The 18,376-nt window shown below is 57.9% G+C and overlaps 6 protein-coding genes across 6 annotated transcripts; all 6 read right to left on the bottom strand.

Moving 5' to 3' along the window:
- Positions 1–742: 742 nt before the first annotated feature.
- On the bottom strand, positions 743–4,074 carry PG985_003893 (uncharacterized protein; the record flags this gene model as incomplete). The annotated part of the gene is made up of 6 exons (XM_066823662.1): positions 743–1,129; positions 1,512–1,901; positions 2,018–2,324; positions 2,379–2,758; positions 2,957–3,344; positions 3,395–4,074. 6 exons carry the CDS (start codon positions 4,072–4,074, stop codon positions 743–745), a joined length of 2,532 nt encoding a protein of 843 aa, XP_066686822.1.
- A 921-nt stretch (positions 4,075–4,995) lies between these two features.
- PG985_003894 (uncharacterized protein) lies at positions 4,996–6,019 on the bottom strand (the record flags this gene model as incomplete). The annotated part of the gene is made up of 3 exons (XM_066823663.1): positions 4,996–5,480; positions 5,536–5,660; positions 5,943–6,019. 3 exons carry the CDS (start codon positions 6,017–6,019, stop codon positions 4,996–4,998), a joined length of 687 nt encoding a protein of 228 aa, XP_066686823.1.
- Positions 6,020–7,598: 1,579 nt separating this feature from the next.
- On the bottom strand, positions 7,599–7,817 carry PG985_003895 (uncharacterized protein; the record flags this gene model as incomplete). Its single annotated transcript, XM_066823664.1, has 1 exon — positions 7,599–7,817. The coding sequence occupies one exon, from the start codon at positions 7,815–7,817 to the stop codon at positions 7,599–7,601; it is 219 nt and encodes a 72-aa protein (XP_066686824.1).
- A 395-nt stretch (positions 7,818–8,212) lies between these two features.
- Positions 8,213–13,588, bottom strand: PG985_003896 (AMP-binding enzyme; the record flags this gene model as incomplete). Its single annotated transcript, XM_066823665.1, has 1 exon — positions 8,213–13,588. The coding sequence occupies one exon, from the start codon at positions 13,586–13,588 to the stop codon at positions 8,213–8,215; it is 5,376 nt and encodes a 1,791-aa protein (XP_066686825.1).
- A 1,181-nt stretch (positions 13,589–14,769) lies between these two features.
- On the bottom strand, positions 14,770–15,306 carry PG985_003897 (uncharacterized protein; the record flags this gene model as incomplete). Its single annotated transcript, XM_066823666.1, has 2 exons — positions 14,770–15,180; positions 15,271–15,306. The coding sequence occupies 2 exons, from the start codon at positions 15,304–15,306 to the stop codon at positions 14,770–14,772; spliced, it is 447 nt and encodes a 148-aa protein (XP_066686826.1).
- A 1,263-nt stretch (positions 15,307–16,569) lies between these two features.
- On the bottom strand, positions 16,570–18,294 carry PG985_003898 (uncharacterized protein; the record flags this gene model as incomplete). The annotated part of the gene is made up of 1 exon (XM_066823667.1): positions 16,570–18,294. One exon carries the CDS (start codon positions 18,292–18,294, stop codon positions 16,570–16,572), a length of 1,725 nt encoding a protein of 574 aa, XP_066686827.1.
- Between the last annotated feature and the right edge of the window lie 82 nt (positions 18,295–18,376).

Below are 18,376 nucleotides of genomic sequence, written 5' to 3' on the forward strand. Positions count from 1 at the left end.
AGCTTGCGTCGTCTTACTATACCAAACCATGGCAGGGATGCCGACGATATAGTTGTCGTGAGGCAGCTATACTTGCCCGGCGCTTGGCCCGCAGCCAATATACGAGTCTTGACGTGTCATGGAAAGAAAGGCTGTCGCTTGGCTTTCCCTCGCATTCTGTGACCACTAGCAGCCGGTTAGTGGTATGAGCGCATGAAGTCCCAAAGCCGGATGCGCCGTTGTGCGCGCGTCGTCCCCTTCTCGGCCCAGCAGGCAGCTGGCTGGGCCAGGTTGGTTACTTCCAAGGTAAGAGAGGGAGGGAAAGAGGGCCACTTGACACTGGCACCCTACAGCGGATCGTCACGGAGGGTATTTGCACGCTCCGGGGGTTGCGGATCAGACAGAAGACGACAAATATATATATGTATCCTGAACGTTTCACCCACTTTTGGTTTCAGTCCGAACTTCTTGTTAGCTAATCGTCAGAAAGCCGAGGCAGTCAGTCTCGTAGGTAAGGCAACTTTGTCAACAAACTTCACTTTTTTTTTCTCATACTCTTTTCTGGTTGCTGTACTATATACCCAATTCCTTTCTCCCTCCCTCCCTGTACTTTTAATTAGCTATAAAAGTGCAAGCCGCACCTGCCCGCCACCGTCGAAGACGAGGCCCCCCACATATACCCTTCAAGATGGACGTCGCTTCGTTAGTGCAGCAGATGCACGACAACCTGTCGGAGATCCACAAGACCGTCGCCTCTTTCCTATCAGTAGAGGAGCACGACGCCCGCCTCGACGAGCTGGAGCAGAAGCGGGACTCGCTGCTCGCAGACCTGCGGGCGGCGTACGAGCGGGAGCGGGCCGAGCTGGACGGGAAGCGCAAGTCGGAGAGCGACGGCATCATCGAGGCGCGGCGGATCGAGGACGAGGAGCGCGACCGGCGCCGGCGCCAGGAAGATGAAGAGCTCCAGGCGAGCCGGGCCCGGGAGGACGAGGAGCGGCAGAGGAAGCTCGACGGCGACATGGACGCCGCCGAGGACGAGACCGAGCTCGAGATGGACGCCGTCGAGGACCAGGCGCGGAGGAATATCGAGGACGGCGAGAAGCGGATCCGCGAGCTTGAAGAGAAGCGACGAGTAAGTATCTCTCTTTACCTGTGTATTTCTTATTGGCGGGGCTTAAGTTAAGTACGCTATACTGACATTTGCGCTTTCTTTTCCCAGGAAATCAATCGCATGATCGACGAGAAGCTGAGCATGCCGCTGCCGCCGGTACCCACGCGCAAAAGAGAGAGGACGCGGCGGAACAGGGCTGTGAGGGGTGCAGGGCCGGAAGGCTTGGAGCCTAGCAGTACGCGAGCCCTCAGTGCCGCCGCCCCCGAAGAACCTGTGAATAACAGTGGGAAGGCTCCTGAGACTGAGGCTGCCGCCGCGCCCTCGCCTCCGAGTACAGAGTCCTCGTCCCCGGACGAAGCTGACGCTGCGAAGGCAGTCGAGGAGCCCGAGAGCAAGGAGGTGCCTGCTGAGGCTACTCAACCTGAAGAGCCCAAGGAGTCAGAAGCTCAGGAAGAGGCTTCCAAACCCGAAGAAGCTCCCGCTGCCACTGAATCTGTTGCAGAGCCGACTGCGACGCAAGACCCCGTCGAAGAGGCGAAGACGCCCGAACCCACACAGCCCGAAGAACCTGCCCAGGCAGATGAGACACCCAAGACAGAACCGAAAGAGCAGGAGGCGGCTTCTGCTGATGATACCCCAACCGATGAACCCCAAACCATGTCTGTACAAGCTGCCGACGTGAAGACTGAGGAGGAGGCACCTGCATCGCGCGAATTGCCCGCAGAACCCAGTCAGCCAGCGGAAACGCAGGAAGACGAAGCGCCTGAGGAGAAGCCCGAGTCGGAGACACCTGAACCAGCTGCAGCTGCTGCTTCGGAGCCGGCAGCAGTGGAGGAGAAATCCCCTAAGGAGGCTGAGCCTGAAACTGCTAAAGAAGCTACGCCAGCTACCGATGTCGAGCCGACGAAGCCGGAGGAGCCTGCACACGGTGATGCGGAGCAGGTGATCCCGGATGAGCAAGTTATCAAGGCTTTGAGTGAGCTTCCCGAAGAGGAAGAGTCCAAGGCAGCCGATACCCCCGCAGCACAAGATAAAGCCCCCGTCCCCGAAACTGCTACCCATGACGATGAGACCTCCCAGCCTAAGGAAATCCAAAATGAGCCCGAGGCCAAGGTGGACGACGCCGCCAAGGCTGAAGATCCTAGCGAGGCGGCTGCCCATGAAGACCAACATGATGTCAAGGATGTCGAGGCTCCCAAAGCTGAGGAAAGCGCCCCGGCCTCGGAACCCCAGACTGAGGATTCGTCAGACCACACTGCAGAAGTCCAAAAGGATGCCCCCACTGAACCCGATGCCGCTTCCCATGATACCCCTGCCCCAGAGGCACCCGCGGCGGAGGAAGTTTCGACAAAGGCCGTTGATGACAAGGAGGAAGCCGCTCCTCCCGCTGCTGATGCGACGGAACCCACTCAGGCTGAGGATGCGTCTGAACCCGCCGAGCCCAGCAGCGGCGATGTTAAGGCACTGAGCGTGGCGGAGCCTGATGCTCCGGAAGCACACGATGATGAGCCGGAGGAATTCCCTAAAAGGGAGGCGCCGGCTCAGGAAGCAACACCAGAAATTGCCGCCAAGGAAGTTGATCCCGAGCACGCAGCGGAGAAGCCAACCGAAGACCTCCAAGTCCCGGCCGACGCCGACGAGGAAGTCGCCCAAAGTGCCGGTTCGCCTCTGCACGAGCCTACTCTCGCTGCCATCCCAGAAGAGCCCCAGGACGAAGAAACCACCGAGGGGGAATCAGAGGAACCAAGCCACGAGGAGTTAAGTATACCCAGGCCCCCCACGCGGCGCGAGATGAGCCAAGACGCGGCAGCGGAGGAGACCAAGGAGCTTTCCGGACCACCCTCGCCTTCTGGCAGCGACTCGCACGAGAACAACAGCACTAGCCACGGCGAGGAGGATACCTCCACGCAGAGTGACGAGCTGAGCTCCGTGCGTGGCGATGACCGCGAGGTCCCTGCCGCCGCCTCCGAAGCAGCTTCGCCGGAAGTGAAGGCCACTGAGCCTGCCGAGGACAAGGCCGTCGCCGACGCCGAGTCGAGCGAAGAGGAGGAGATGGACAAGGAGGCGGAGGCTTTCGTCGAGAAGATACTCGATGAAGGTGGCGCTGTCACCACCAACCAGGACGGCGAGACGACCACGGTGGCAGATGACGCCGCTGCCGCTGCTCTTAAGGACATGGACAAGGGGCTCGATCCCGAGGACAAGTCCGAGATGCTTGACACTATCTCTGAGGGCCCTGAGCATGGCGATGCTGCTACTGAGGAGAAGCCTAGCGCGACGGAACCGTCTGTCGATGAGCCTGACTCTTCTTCGGCTCCTGCCCATGATGCTCCCGCGGAGGAGGTCAAGGAGAAGTCCATCGATGCAGCTGCACCTGAAGAAGCCGCGGTCGAAAAGCCCGCTGCTGCTGATGTCGCTTCTACTGGCGAGGATGTCAAGCCCGATGCTACCGAGGCTGCTAAGGAAACTTCCCCTGAGGTCTCGGAAGCGCCTGCAGCAGCCGCGGCTGATGTTTCTGACCCCCCGTCATCGCCGGTGGAGCAGCACGAGGAATCGCCTCTGACCCACGCCGAAAAGGACGAAGCTACTGCGGAAGAGCCTGCCGTAGAGAAGCCTGCCGCAGATGAGCCATCCAAAACCGAGTCGGCCCCGGCCGAGCCTGCAAAAGTTGAAGAAGCTAAAACTGAGCCCACTTCAGCTGAGTCCGCTGATCCTGAGCCCACCGCAGCTGAGCCCGCTACAGCTGAGTCCGCTGATCCTGAGCCCACTAAAGATGAGCCCGTCGCAGCTGAGCCCGCTGCAACTGAGCCTGTCGGAACTGAGCCCACTGGATCTGGTCCCGCTGGATCTGAACCTGAGCTCCAGGCGAAGGCTGTAGTTGATGGCTCGGAGGAGAAGTCGGTTGAGACCGACGCCACCAAGCCTGCCGACAAAGACGTCGAGGCTAAGCCTGCGCCTGTAGAGGAGTCGGCAGATGGACCCATGCCGCAAGATCTCGATGCGAAGAAGGCAGAATCATCGGAAGAGAAGCCTCTTGCCAACGAGGCCGAGGTTCCGGCCGCTCATGATGAAACCAAGGAGGTTGCCGCCCCCGCTGAGGCTGTTGTAGAGGCTGTTCCTACAGAGGAGACGCCTGCCGATGCTACTCCCGCAGTCGAGGAGAAGCCAGTTGTCGAAGACGCCGCTGCTGGGGAGCCTACCCCTAAGGAACTTCCCGTCGAAGAGGCACCCGCTGACAAGGATGCTGCCGCCGTCGAGGAACCTGCCGCCAAGGAAGTAGTTGCTGAGACACCTGCTACGGAGGCACCTTCATCGACGGAACCGGCTGTGGAGACCCCCGCTTCCGAGGAGGCCCCCGCTGTCGAGAAACCAGCTGCCGACGATACTTCCGCTGCCAAAGATGCCGATGTTGCCAAGGAGCCTGCTTCAGAGGAGCCTGCAACCAAAGGGGCTGTTGCGGATGCGACTGCTGGAGAGACATCCGCTCCTGATGCTACTGCTACAGAGACACCTTCTGCAGCAGCACCTGCTGAAGAGGCTCCTGCTGCTGGCGAATCTCCTGCAGCTCATGATGAAACTGCCGAAGAAGCTCCTGCTGTCATCCCTACTTCCGATGATGCTGTTTCTGAGAAGGCTCCCGCTGTCGAGGAACCTGCTGCTGAAGCTGCGCCTGTAGTTGAGGAAGCCTCTGACGATGCTGCCCAGGCCGCTACGCATGCGGACAAGGACACTCCCGAGCCGGAGAGTACTGTGAAGGATGATGACGCCCCCTCTGCTGACCAGAAAGACGAGCCTGCAAGCTCGGATGCCAAACCTGATGTCACAGAAAAGCCGCAACACAGCCCTACTGAATCAGAGCTGGAGCTACTACAGCCGACGGTCTATTCGGATGAAGAACAGTTCGTTCAGCCGAAAGAAGGCCCCACTATCGTCGTTGACGCCCCCGAGGACACTGTAGAGACATCTCCTGCACCGGAAGAGCCCCAGGCAACGCCGGCATCGGAGCACACCGAGGCGGAAAAGGTAGCCACACCAGCTGAAGCTGACAAGGCTGAGTCCGACTCGCCCGATGCCGCGCCAGCCCGTGATCTGCCCGCCGCAGACGAGTCGGCGGATGCCAAGCACCCTACCGAGGAGTCTGTAAGCCAATCTGAGCCTGCAGCACCGGAAGAGGTCCACGCAGCTGCGACGAAGAGCGACGAGTTGCCAAGTGAAAAGGAGGTTGAGCAAGCGGAGCCTACTACTGTCGGCGATGAAACAGAACGCTCGATGCCTAAGGTCGATGATGTCGAGCCAAGTGCAGCCGATAAAGCCGCCTCCCCAGAGCAAGATAAGGACACCCCGACAGAGGCGTCGCCTGAAGCCGAGAAGTCTGTACCCACAGAGGCTCCTAAGGAGAACACCGCAGCTCCTCAGCCCGAGTCAATCTTGGAGGCACCAAGTACGCCAGATATCCCCCTCACACTCGACGCTGCTCTTGAAGGCCCCCAGAAGGAAGCTGACGATGAAGGAAAAGCTGAACATGTTGGTACCGATGCCGGCTCGGATGTGAAACATGTAGATGATGGCTCTGACCATCTACCAGGTTCCGAACTCGGACAAAGCAAAGGAGCAGAGACCGCCGAGGCCCATCCGGCTGCATCTGAACCAGAGCCATCAAACCCAGACGCCGGCCATGACCACGGAGTGGAGCAAGACGGGCAATCGCATGCGCATCCATCTGAAGAAGAGGCCAGCAGTGTAAAAGCCGCCAACCAGGATACGCCAGCGGCACCGGCTGAGGAGAAGGTTGCCCCTGAGCACGATGACCACCTGGTTGTCGAGCCACCACCCCGGCAAGCCTCTCGCTCACCTCTCCCGGTAGAGACGGATACTATGCACGGCCACGAAGACCTGTTTGACGACGACGACACCTCCGCTGATGAGCATGACGATGCCGGACACGAAAAGCAAGCCGAGTCCAATAATGTCAAGCAATCCACACTTGATTACTCCCCTGATGAGCATGACCAAGGCCCGCCCACCGCGAAGCTGAGCCCTGGAGCGCAGCCAAACAACAACTCCCAGAGTCTTGACTCGGAGCTGGGGGGTGATTATAACGACAGCGACGAGGAAGGATACGAACAGAACCTAGCAACCCCCACGGTGGCCCAGTTCCCACAACAGAAGTCAGAGGATCAGCTCAAGACCCCCAGTCTCGCGCCCGTCTCTCAGCCAACCACGGCAGACGCGAGCCCGATGGAACTACACCACCCGCAACCGACCCCTGGCACCCCCAACGGAGGCCTGGCTGATAGCGTCCACGCGCCCAGCAACAGCAGCAGCACTAACGACTCCCGAGAGCAGGCCGTCGTTACCCCTTCACCGGAGGACGATGACGATGATGCCTCGTTCATGATGCCGCGAGACGTCACCAACGTCCCCTGGCATGCACGCAACGACTCAGTGCCCCAGTCGATGCGCAGCTTTAGCACGCTCGACTCAGTTGCCTCGTCGCCTGTCCACTCGGCCCTGCTGGCTGACCGCCACGAGCCCGTCATCCGAGACTCGTGGCCGTCTATGCCCTACGGCGTCGGGCGGACCCGCGGCATCTCGCAGCTGACGGACTCCAGCGCCGGCGGCGGCTCGGGCGTCCACGAGGAGTTCGATCCCTTCCGCTACGACATTAACTCCAGCGGCAAGCCGGCACCCCCGGCGCCTACGAGCTGGGCTGCCGGTGTCAACGGAGGCGGTAACAACAGCATCCCGACCCCACCGGCCTCGAACCGCTACGATTCCGTGACGCCGCCTCCCCAGGAGAAGGCGCCGTCCTCGACCTCGTCGGCCCGCAACTCGGTCTCGGCCGGTAACGGCCCCGCGAGCTCGCCCATGTTCGCCAAGCTGCGGAGTATGTTCGAGCCTGCGAGCGGAGGAAACCAGCAGCAAAGTGCCCCCACCTCCTCCGATATGGGCGGCGCCAGCGGCACCTCGTCGCCCGCGCGGTCGCGGTCCACGTCGTCGACCATGTTCCAGCCCACACCGCGGGACCGCAGCTCGTCGCTGCGCAAGTCGCTCAACGCGGCCGACCTGTTCAACATGGCCAACAGTAGCAGCAGCAGCGTCTACGACCGGGTGCCGCAGGAGGACGACGAGGCCGAGCTGATGCACGAGAAGACGTCGCTCCTGACGGACGACAACAAGGTGCCCGGCCGGACTTGACCACGCTCAGAGGAGCATACGAAACATACTTATACACAACAACAACAACATGTATTAACCACATCATCATCATTACCACCTGAAAAGACACTGAATGATAACATCAAACAACAACTATCACAGCATGATTATACGAAGAGCCACAACCGTGGCAGCGTGCAACGAAGACATTACGCACTGAATGAGGCGCTGGGCATGGGCACCAAGGGACTGGGACGAATACCGGAAAGCGCCAGCGAAGGAGGAGGACCGGCGGAGAAACCGTCGGGCCACGAAGCGAGGAAACGGGCCATGACGTCGGTCAACCCGGCTAACGAGGTGGTCGACGGCGACATGCGCCTGGCCTGGATGTTCGTCCAGGGTTGGCGGCAGCGGCTGCGGAGGGGGGAGAAGCTCTTGGAGGAGCATCGCGAGGAAGAGTCGCCATCGAGGGGTCATGATGACTTGCGTAGAAGTCGCTCGGCGCGGAAGCCGAAATCGGTGAATTGGGAGTTATGACTACGCGGGAGTAGTCCTCGGCGGAGTTCATTGTGATTTGGCGGTTCTTGTTATTATTATAAGTTTTGCTATTGGTATTGGTACCATCGTTTTTGGGCGATGTTCTCTGTTTATTATTGCAAATGATATCACGATTGAAGTTCGTTCTTTTAAGCAACCAACATCTTCTGATTTACATGCATGTCGTGCTATGATGCTTTCCAATTGATTTGACCATGATTAGATGCATTTTTCCTATCGAACACGCGAGTTAATCAAAACTATAATTACCTTCAAAGTCGCGGTCGGGAGAAGATGCGACGAGTCGAGTGACAGTGGAACATCATAACAAAAGTACATTGCAAGAAATCTCTATCGACCTATATCGAACCCCCTTAAAACGAATAAAGTATCAAGAAGAAGGCAAAGGAAGAAAAACAGCAACATCTAAGAAAAAACAACCTCCTCCGGCCGCCTCACCAACCCCTCCATGATCCCCTCGAGCTCATCCAACAGCTCCTCGGCGACGCCGATCCACTCCTTGAACGTGACGACCTCGAACATGAGCTCGTCGCCCTGGACGAAGGCCTGGATCTTCCACTCGCGCAGCGGCTCGTAGTGCGGGTAGACCGTCTCGAGCCGGCACGGCACGCCGCCCATGCGCATCGTCTCGACGTGGTAGACATCCTGGTGCACGACCGAGTCGAACCAGTACTCGTCGCGGATGTCCGACGAGGCGGGGGCGGGCCAGTCGGTGCACAGCGGCACGATCTCGCGCAGACCCATGCCCTCGTGCGAGGCGCCCGCGATGTGCTGGTGCTGCACGTAGCGGAGCAGGTCGAGACCCGTCCAGCTAGAATCCTCGTTGGGGCCGCCAAATCGCACACGCATGGGGACGTACTGCCAGGTGGGACCCATGACGGCGTCGGCGCCGCCGTCGCCGGGCAGGTCGACGTGGCGCCCGCTGACGACCTCGCCAAAGACGACGTCGCGCGTCTTCAGCCGGCGCGCCAGACACAGCGCCCACGCCGCCGTCGGCAGCGTCGCGACCGTGATGTCGCGCTGCCGCGCCGCGATGCTGACGGTGCGCGTCACGGCGTCGGGGATGCCGGCGCCCGTGAGCGGGATGTCGGGGCGCAGGATCGAGAGGCCCTTGGACCCCTTGAGGAGCTCCCTCCAGTAGGGCACGCTCTCGGGAATCGCCGTCTCCACGGTGTGGTATACGAAATTGGAGAAGGGCACCGTGTCGTTGGTCGAGCGCCCGTCGTAGATGGCGTTTAGCTGGCGCAACAGGGCCACGAGGCAGATTTCGTCGTACTGGGAGTGGGAGATGCGGAGGGCCAGGCAGGTGGCGTCCCCGTGCTGCACCGTCAGGAACTTGACAAAGGCGGAGCCGTGCGGCATCTCGGTCTGGATGTCGCGGTCACAGAGCTCCTTGGTGAAGGAGGCCATGTCGCCGCCCTCCTCGACCACGTGGTGCTCGACCTCGGCCGTCATGGACTCGAGGACGACGCCGAAGCATTGGCCGTCGGTCTCTACGAATACGGTGCGCAGGATCTCGTTGCGTTTGATCAGCTCTTGGCAGCTTTCCACCAGGCGGTACTTGTCAATCCCTCCCTCCATGTGGAGGAGTTCGTAACGAGCCGAATAACGCGGGAATTTGACCGTGCCATTGACGGCCACGTGTTGGAGGGGCCTCGTAGGATATACGTCCTTGATCACCCAGTCCGGGTTAGCAAGGAGCGGCTGAATGGACTGGGCCACAAAACTGGAGGGGTCAGCTTTCTTGAGGAGCGATAGGGGCTTAATGGAATGCCCCTGGCTGCTCTTAGCTTTGGCCTTGGTCTCTTTCATGGCACCCGCCATATCGTAGAGCGTGCGATACTTGAAGACGTTGGCTACAGTCAATTCAAAACCTTCCGTCCTGGCTTCGGCAACGAGCTTCATCGCGCCAATGGAATCGCCGCCCAGCAAGAAGAAGCTGTCTTCGAGGCCGATCTCTTCCTCGGGAACCCCCAAGATGCGACTCCAGGCTTTGCTTAGCTTCCGCTGCTTGTCGGACGATGCTGATACCCTCGTTGTACGCACAGCCGAAGATTGCGCCTTGTTCACCGCTGCTGCCTTGGTGCGCTCGACCAATTGGAGCGAGTTATCGGGCTTGAACTTGGCCAAGGCCTGAGTTCGGTAGTACGCTTGGCCCGTCTTGGTAGAGATCCAGGATGGAACCTCAATAGCTTCGAAAGGCATGGTGGCTTCCGCGGAACTAAGTATAAGCTCACCGGTAGCCCCTAGAGGTACCAATTGCTCCAGATTCAAAGGATCGGCAAGCCATACTTCGGTAGCCTTTGTATCCGCAAACTGCGAGAGTTGACCGAGACTTTCGACGCTCGCTTGGCTCAATCGCTGAAGCTCCCCGAGCTCCCGGTCGTCATTGACTCGAATCTCGGCGATACGCTTGCTGGGAGCCTCGCAGAACTGCTGGACCAGACGACCAAGCTGCGCCAACATCCGCTGCATCTGCCCGCTCTGCACCGTCTGCGAGTCGAAGCTCGCCATGATGAGGAAGCCCTTGGGGTCGAGCGAGCACACGAGCATGAGCGCGTACGTGTTGAACTTCAACGCCTCCTGCGCCGCCTCCTCGTCGCTCGCGGGGACGAAAGCGTTGGCGGGCTCGGCCTCCTTGTTCGCCGCCGCCGTCGCCGCCTCTTCGGCATCGGCGCTCGGGTGCAGCACCAACCCCGTGCGGAGCTCGCACGCCTCGCGCGCGTCAGGGCTCAGGCGGCGGATGTGCTGGAGGCCGAAGTGCTCGTGCGGGATCCCGCGCACCGAGTCCTGGTGGATGTACTGGAGGTACTCCGACACCGTGGTGTCACGGTCGATGGAGACGCGGACCGGAATCGTGGCGATCATGGGGCCCTCGATCTGCTCGACGCCCGCGATCGGGGCGTTCCGGCCGGTCAGGGTCTCGCCGAACACGACGTCGCTGGACGCGGTGTAGGAAGCCACCAAGAGTGCCCAGGCGCCGCGAATGGCCGTAGCAATCGTGGTTCCGTTCAGTCGGCTCTCGACTCCGACGTAGTGCTCGAGCAGGGAGTCGGCCTTTTGCTGATACCCCTGATACGGTAGGGGCGGGAACTGCTCGCCACCGGCACCATCCAGGCGTTGCCTCCAGTAATCCTCGGACTCTTGGCGACTGTTCTCGAATAGGAATTTGATGAAGTTGTTGAAGTTTGCTGGCCGCTCGACAGCCATGCCCTGATAAGCTTTGTTGACGCGTTCGACGATCAGGGGCATGGCCCAGCCATCGTACAGTGCATGGTGCATAGTGAGGACGAAGTACGTCTTGCTCGTCTCCTTTTCATCGGTAACAATCGCATATCGGACCAGAGTGCCGCCCAACTGAATAGGGTCATTCCTGTCTTCAGCCAAGTAGTCGCTCAAGGTGCACCCGCTTTTTACCGGACACGAGAACGCCTCACGCACCACAACTTGCATGAGACCTTGGCCCGATATCTGCACGATTCGCGTACGAAGAATGGCGCAATCGGCTGCCGCCACCTCGAAGGCTTTTGCAAGGCGCTGGGCCGACTCCAGATCTTGCATCTCGGCGACGCGCTGGGCTACGTAAGCTTCGCTGACCTTGGCGGACAGGGCCATCAGACCTTCCTGCAGAGGCGAACAAGGGTATATGTCTTGCACGTCCTCGGGATTGATGCCGCACACCGCCGAAGTCTCGACCTTCGCGACATCGAGGGCCCATGTGCCGGGGAGCAGAGAGAAGGGCGGGACAGTCAAGTTCTCTTCCGCATCGCAGGTCTTCGCCGCGGCAGCCATCTCCGACAATACGGGGTTTCCGAAGATGTCGGCGACAGATAGGGAGACGCGTTCTTTCCGAGCCGCGGCCACCAACTTCATAGCCCGCAAGGAGTCGCCGCCGAGACTGAAGAAGTTGTCGGCAGCGCCAATGTCTACGTCGGGACCCAGGACTTCGCCCCATAAGCGCGCCAGCTGCTTTTCCATCTCCGTGCTGGGGGCCTTCCGGGGGACCACCGCCGCCGCGAAAGCCGATATGTCTCTTCTGCTCATGGACGCGCCCAACTCGCGAAGTCGCTTGCGGTCCGTCTTGGCCGAAACCAAAAGGGGCATGGTCTGTAGCGGCAGGTAGGCGGCCGGCACCATGTAGGTTGGCAGATACTCGGAGAGAAGACTGTTCATGCCCGCCAGACACTTCTGTACATCCGAGTTGAACGAGCCCAGAAGCTCCTCTGTCGCGGGGACCAGCCCGGCCTTGTCGGAGATGAAAGCCACCAATGTCGGCTCTCCCGCCGAGCCGCCCGGCTTGATGACCTCGGCGGCCACACGCGTGCCGGCTGGCAGCTGGTCGCGCATGTGGTGTTCAATCTCCGCCAATTCGATCCGCTGCCCACGGAGCTTGACCTGCTGGTCGCCGCGACCAACGAAGATGATGGAACCGTCCACATCGTATTTCACCAAATCGCCCGTCTTATACAGTCGCCCGCTCCGCCCGGGGAAGGCTCCTTGACACCCATCTGATAGGAATTTCGGGTTGTTGATGAAAACGACTGATGTTTTCTCTGTGTCACCGAGGTACCCGGGGCCCACGATGGGGCCCTCGATCAGGAGCTCGCCTACAGCACCCACAGGCACAAGACGATCATGATCTTCCGGATCCACGATCCAAGTGCTGCCACCAACACCCTTTCCGATAGTCACCTGCTCTTTTCCATCCCTGCCCACCTGGTTGTTGATGGTGCACCCCACTGTGCACTCCGAGGGCCCGTAGGCATTCACCACCGTCGTACTCTTGCTCCACCGGGCGCCGTCGCCGTTGGAGATGGCCTCGCCGCCGAGACCCAGGACCTCGAGCGAGGGGATGACGTCGGCTTCCAGGACCCGGGCGACCGACGGGGTCATGTGCGCCATGTTGACCTGCATTTTGCGAATTGCCCCGCTCAGGTCATTGATGCGGTCCGCCTCGGACGGGATGCAAAGGCAGCCCCCGTTAGCTAATGTGCAGAGCATGCAGTCGATGCAGACGTCGAATGCGTACGATGCGAAATCGAGGACGCGCGAGTGCGGGCGGTACCCCACCAGATCAGCTCGGGGCACCGCGCCGCTCGTGTAGTTCTCGTGCGTGACGAGGACGCCCTTGGGCTTGCCCGTAGACCCCGACGTAAACTGGATATATAGGTTCGTGGCTGGCGCTACGACAGGTAGCGTTGTCGCCGCGGCCGAATCGTAGGAGCCCATTTCTTCGGCGGAGACCACCACGTGGTGGGCCTGCGGCGCAATGCGCTGCCCGAGATCCTTCTGAGACGCCGATGTGAGGATATGCGCGGCACCTGTCTGATCAACGATCTGGCGCAGTCGACCCTCGGGCTGGCTGGGGTCGGTTAGGGCGAACGTGCCGCCTGCCTTCATGATGGCCAGGACACCAATGACTGTCCATCGCGACTTTTCGAAACACAGGGGAACATTGACCCCCGCACCCACGCCAATAGAAACCAGGTGGTGGGCCAGTCGTGTGGACAGTCGCTCAACCTCGCCGTAGGTGAAGTCGCCGTCCCAGGAATTGACGGCGGCTCGTTCGGGATCTCGCTGTGCCTGTTCGGTTATGAAGTCCTGCATGCAGGTCTGCAAGGCAGGCGGCACCGGCGTATTCCATTGCCAGATCTTGACAAGATCTTCCACGCTGGCATGTTCATTACTGTCGTCATTTGACTGGGGGTTTTGCTTTTCCTCGATAGACTTGTCCGCCTTAGAAGGCACCTCGGCCCCTAAGGTGTCGGTTGCTGTATGCATTTGGGGTATCACGTGTCGTCAAGCAGGAACGATCTCACAAAAGATAGGAAGGGGAAACCGCGCAACCAATAATAAGAAGAAATCCTAAGAATACAGTGGGAAAAGGTGAGTTGAAGTAACATTCCTGCATACATTTTTCCTGCGACCCGACCCGGCGACGGCATGCGACGCCCACCCAGCTCAACCTGGTTCGACTTGGGCGTCACTCTGCCCTCTCCCCGCTTTACCGGGCCATGGCACTGGGAAGGGTGACATTGACATTGCAAAACGGCCGATACAGGCGCATGACGACGAACGCGACCCCATCGGCTGGGTTGCGCTATTTCGCGCGACGGACGGCGATTGGACGTCGGCGGTCGCTGATGTCGTAAAAGCACCACATGGGAAGCTGTAGGGTGGTGCGACGACCCCACCATCGGCGGATCAGATAACTTAAAAGAAGGATCTGATAAAAATTTTGGCGACGGCCAAACACCCAAGACTGCCAAGGTCCTGGCTTGGGTGCGGCGCTAGGCCTGCTTTGGGCCTGGAGGGGCCGGGTTCCTGGGAGGGGCATCGATGGGCGCTTCGGGGGAAACAGGACTTGGCGTCCTGTGTTGACATATTTGCACATGTTGGAATTACATGGTCGTTCAATCAACCAGACATAGCGATCGGCAAACTACTAGAACAACTGGTAACTGAGGTACTTTGTCGCTTTTCTCGTCCTGGTTCATCCGCATCTTCGGGCCCTTCTCAAGTTAAGCTGTCTCACAGTCTACGGTTGCACCTGCCTAGCTGGCCTACGGTCTAAATTCGCGAATGCTACATTCATTGATGGGGCTAACCTGTAGTACAGCGATCCGGTGGGAAGGAACCCCGGCAATTCAACGAAATCCGTACGAAATTCACATGCCACTAAGCAATTGAGCATATGTGATTGCCAGATTACTGGTGCAGGCTGAACACGACATTTCGGCACTGGATCGGACCTGGGTGGGCCATCTTCGAAGGAATCCCTGTCGGATCTGATAAGATAGGCAAGACAAAGGCATTCAGAGTTCGACCCCTGCATTTAAACCCTTGAACTCTCCCCTTTTTTCAATTGTTACTTATGTACTTACCATATAGATAGTCCCATGTGTTCGCTTTTCCGCCGCTGTTGGAAATAACCCAGTCAGCATAAGTCTGTGACTTCAGCTTCAGTTGACGAGGTAATCAATCGCCATGCGATCGATGCCGTGGCCTGACACGATATCATGCACCTCAATGTCATCGTTACTGGCTCCCGAGGCGTCCACCATCATGTCATCGGCTCCCGACCCATCAGCCGGCGTCTCATCACCTTTGGGCTTCTTCTCCCTGTGCGTATCTCCATCGCTCTCCTGAAGATTGTCCAGCGTTGGCTCGTCATTCTGCGCCCCTCCGTCGCGTCTCTCCTTGTGCCCCTTTTCCCTGTAAGCGCGCTTTCCCGCTTTCCACCTGTTCAAGTGACCGCGGCAATCCTGGCACGTTGCTTTTCCGGCTTCTGGTGATCGTTTACGGCAGCGAGTGCATTTCCCGTCCTCTCGAGCCTTGTCTCGTCTCTTTTCTCTCGGGAGTTCACGGTGACGCTACAAGACTCGCAAGAAACCATTATGCTGTCTGCAGACAACTGTGTTTTACAGTAAATGCAGCGCGAAGAGGCGGTTATATTGCAGTACCTCTCCCTGCGTAATTTCGCCTGTGTTTCTCTGCATGGATCGCAGAGCAGTCGTTTGCCTTCTGCCTTTCTGGTCCCACACTGCACACATATCCCTTGTGCTTTGCGGGCATCGTAGTGCGGTCTTCGCGCTTTCAGTAAATTGTCTGTCCCGCTCTTTCGACATGTATTACAGACTCTGCGGCCTACTTCGCACAGGTTTTCTCGGCATTTATAGCATAGCTTGCCTTTCTTCTCAGGCTGTGAGGGCGGACGTGGCGTCAGCAGTGGTGTAGGGTCGGTAGTAACCATCCTCACTCGAGCGTGGTCGGTTACGCCTATTTCAGTGGGACAAATGAGTTTCCCTACCCAGTTTCTTTATATTTAATGAGCAATGCACATCTATGAAATAGAATGAAACAACCCTTTGTTGTATAATGGTGCCTAATAATGGTATTGTTTGAATAAGTATCATCGCCTATGCAGTAACTTGGACACCTGCACTTTTTATTGGAAAAACCAACCACAAGCCGGCGAACAAAGGATAGAGGATAAAGACCAGGCGGATTCTCAGAATCTCAATAATTTGATCATTTCTTTGAATTTAGGTTGTTGGGTGCTCTCGCATTGCCGGATAAGCGAGGTTACCGTGAAGAAAAGCGGTACACCATGGCTTTGCTTATGGATCATCCCAAGGCGAGCTGTGAAACAGTCCCAACCATCAATACAACAGGATACTGGGCTCTCGTTAGGCAGAGTGACTATTTTGAGATATGTGGAGTCAAAGCAGTACTTTTCAACCGCGTACTCCTGAACTAGCACATTATATCTCCGTACCTCGACGGATGATATCAGGTGGAAGGAGATGTGATGTTGCTAAAAAGTTGGATGCTGTGAGGTGTGTAGTGGATACTGCCAAGTGAAGACAGGAAAGTCTGGATATAGCTCGGTGATTCCCTCCCGCCCCCAATGAGCTAAATCACTATGAACTGGAATCAGAGATATGACAAATAAGACAACGGAGAGGCCTCCCCTGTTTGTTCCGCCGTGAGCCAATATATACAATCATATGGTAAATATATGCGCAGAGACGCTGAGATTAGGCATGCTAGGCTTATCAAATTTGACCGAAAACGAATGTGTTCTATTTCTCCACTGCTATATCTACTTTACTAATTACATACCCTTGACTTCCACTAAGTAACAGCTTTGGTGAGCTTATGAAATGGGATGCCTCAAATGCTTTATTTGAAGGAACTTGCCTATCCATCACGAAGCTGCTTCAGCTTCCGAACAGCCATGACGAGTGCTAGTCCATGATTTAATCGATAACCATCCGGTCGGCATCCTCAAAGGAAGTATCTAGGAGTTCTTCCCCCTTGCCGTTCTGACCCTCTTCCATTGTTTCGTCGTGATCTTCCCAACCACTAACCTCTTTTGCATCCACCATTGGTTCATCTTGCTCCTGCTCATCGCCTTTGTCAGGGGATGGAGAGCTTGGGTGACGGAGGTCTGCCTTCCGGCGTGCACGTTTCAAGCCGCAAGGTTCGCAGGTCGTCTTTCCGACCGTAGCCGGTCCCTTCTTGCACTGCACGCATACTCCTTTGTTGAGGACCTCTGTGTACCGTTGTTTATCGAGCGCTGCCCTTCTTGCTTTGATCTCGGGTTTGTTAACATGCCTCATTTTCCTTTGATGGCACATCTCGCACGAGGCTTTCCCATCCCTCGCCCTCTGTCCACATTCGCCACACAGCCCTTCCGACCTTCGAGCACGGTATTGCTCTGCAGGAGTTAGCTTCTTCTGCACCTCCTTGTCTACCACATCAATGATGCCGTGAGATAAAAGCAATTGGGCATCCTTCTTTGCTCTTGCGCGTCGTTGAACCTGCTCTCGTTTTCTCAACAAACATGGCTCGCAGGTAATCGCCCCGGCCCTGGGAGGGCCGAGTTTACAACGAACACAAAGTCCCTTGGCTAACGCATCATCGTGCCGCTTTCGCGTCTGGGCGGATTTCTTCGCCTTCGCCAATTTGGCTGCTTCAGCGCACTTCGTGCATTGCTGGCTGCGCTTTCTTGCATGGGGCTGACCACAATCAACACAGTGCCTCTCCAACTTGCGAGAGCGGTCTTTGGCTCCATTGCGAAGACTATTACGCTCTTCCGGGCCCTTTGAATCCCTGCTTACACCCTCGGCGTTATCGACACCGCTGTTGTCTTCCTCGTTGCTCTCAGCGTTGTCGAGGTCCTTTTCGTCCCTGTCGTCCTCATCGTCCTCGTCATCTTCGAGTAGGGGATTCCGCGTACGTTCCTTTCTTCTTCTCGTCCACTCTGTTACTGTCTGGGTGCAGCGCTCGCACCTTACTCTTCCATCCATCGGTGGTGCGTTTGCACATAGGACGCACAAGCCCTTCTCCAGTGCTTCCAGGCGCCGCGCCCGTCTAGCTAGGACCTGTGAGCCCCTTGCTCGCGCATTACCCTGAGACACCCTTTCCCTTTCTAAGCACTTCTCACAAAACCTCTTCCCTTGTACGGCAGGAGTATCGCATTTTCGGCAGTGCCCCCTAGCCAGTCTGACGCTGGCTCGAGCGGCACTGTTTCTTTTACGACGCTCTTTCTGCTCCTCCGTCAACGGTTTGCGGGTGATCCGGCAAATATCACAACTCCTATTTCTCCCCATTATCGCACGCTCGCCACATTTTGGGCAGAGCCGCCCCGAGGGGATCTGCTCCGTTCTCAAAGTTTTCGCCGCTCGGTCAATCAGGCACCCGTCACACGACTTTCTGATGCCAAAAACCGGGACTTTCTGGCATTGATGGCATTTCTTGATATCAGACATGCCACGTTGTTTCTCCTCTTCAATTTCCTGCCTTAGCGAAGCTATCTCAGGATCTGGATCTTGAGAAGGCTGTGTCGGCTGGGTTGGCCCGCCTGCAGATGCGTTTGACATCTGGTCGATTCCCAGGTCGTCCTGGATTGTACTCTGCTCGGAAGCCATGAAGTCTGCTGTGGATTTGGATCCGAATTCGGCCGATGGTAGCCGATACATGTTTGTTGCTCTCCTTTCTATTTATGTGTACGGAATATCTAGAGAATAGTCCGAAAACAACATCCTTGTTTTATTCATCCGT

This window comes from Apiospora marii, assembly GCF_038362585.1.
Source record: "Apiospora marii strain CBS 49790 chromosome Unknown utg000003l_segment0_segment0, whole genome shotgun sequence".
NCBI lineage: Eukaryota > Fungi > Ascomycota > Sordariomycetes > Amphisphaeriales > Apiosporaceae > Apiospora > Apiospora marii.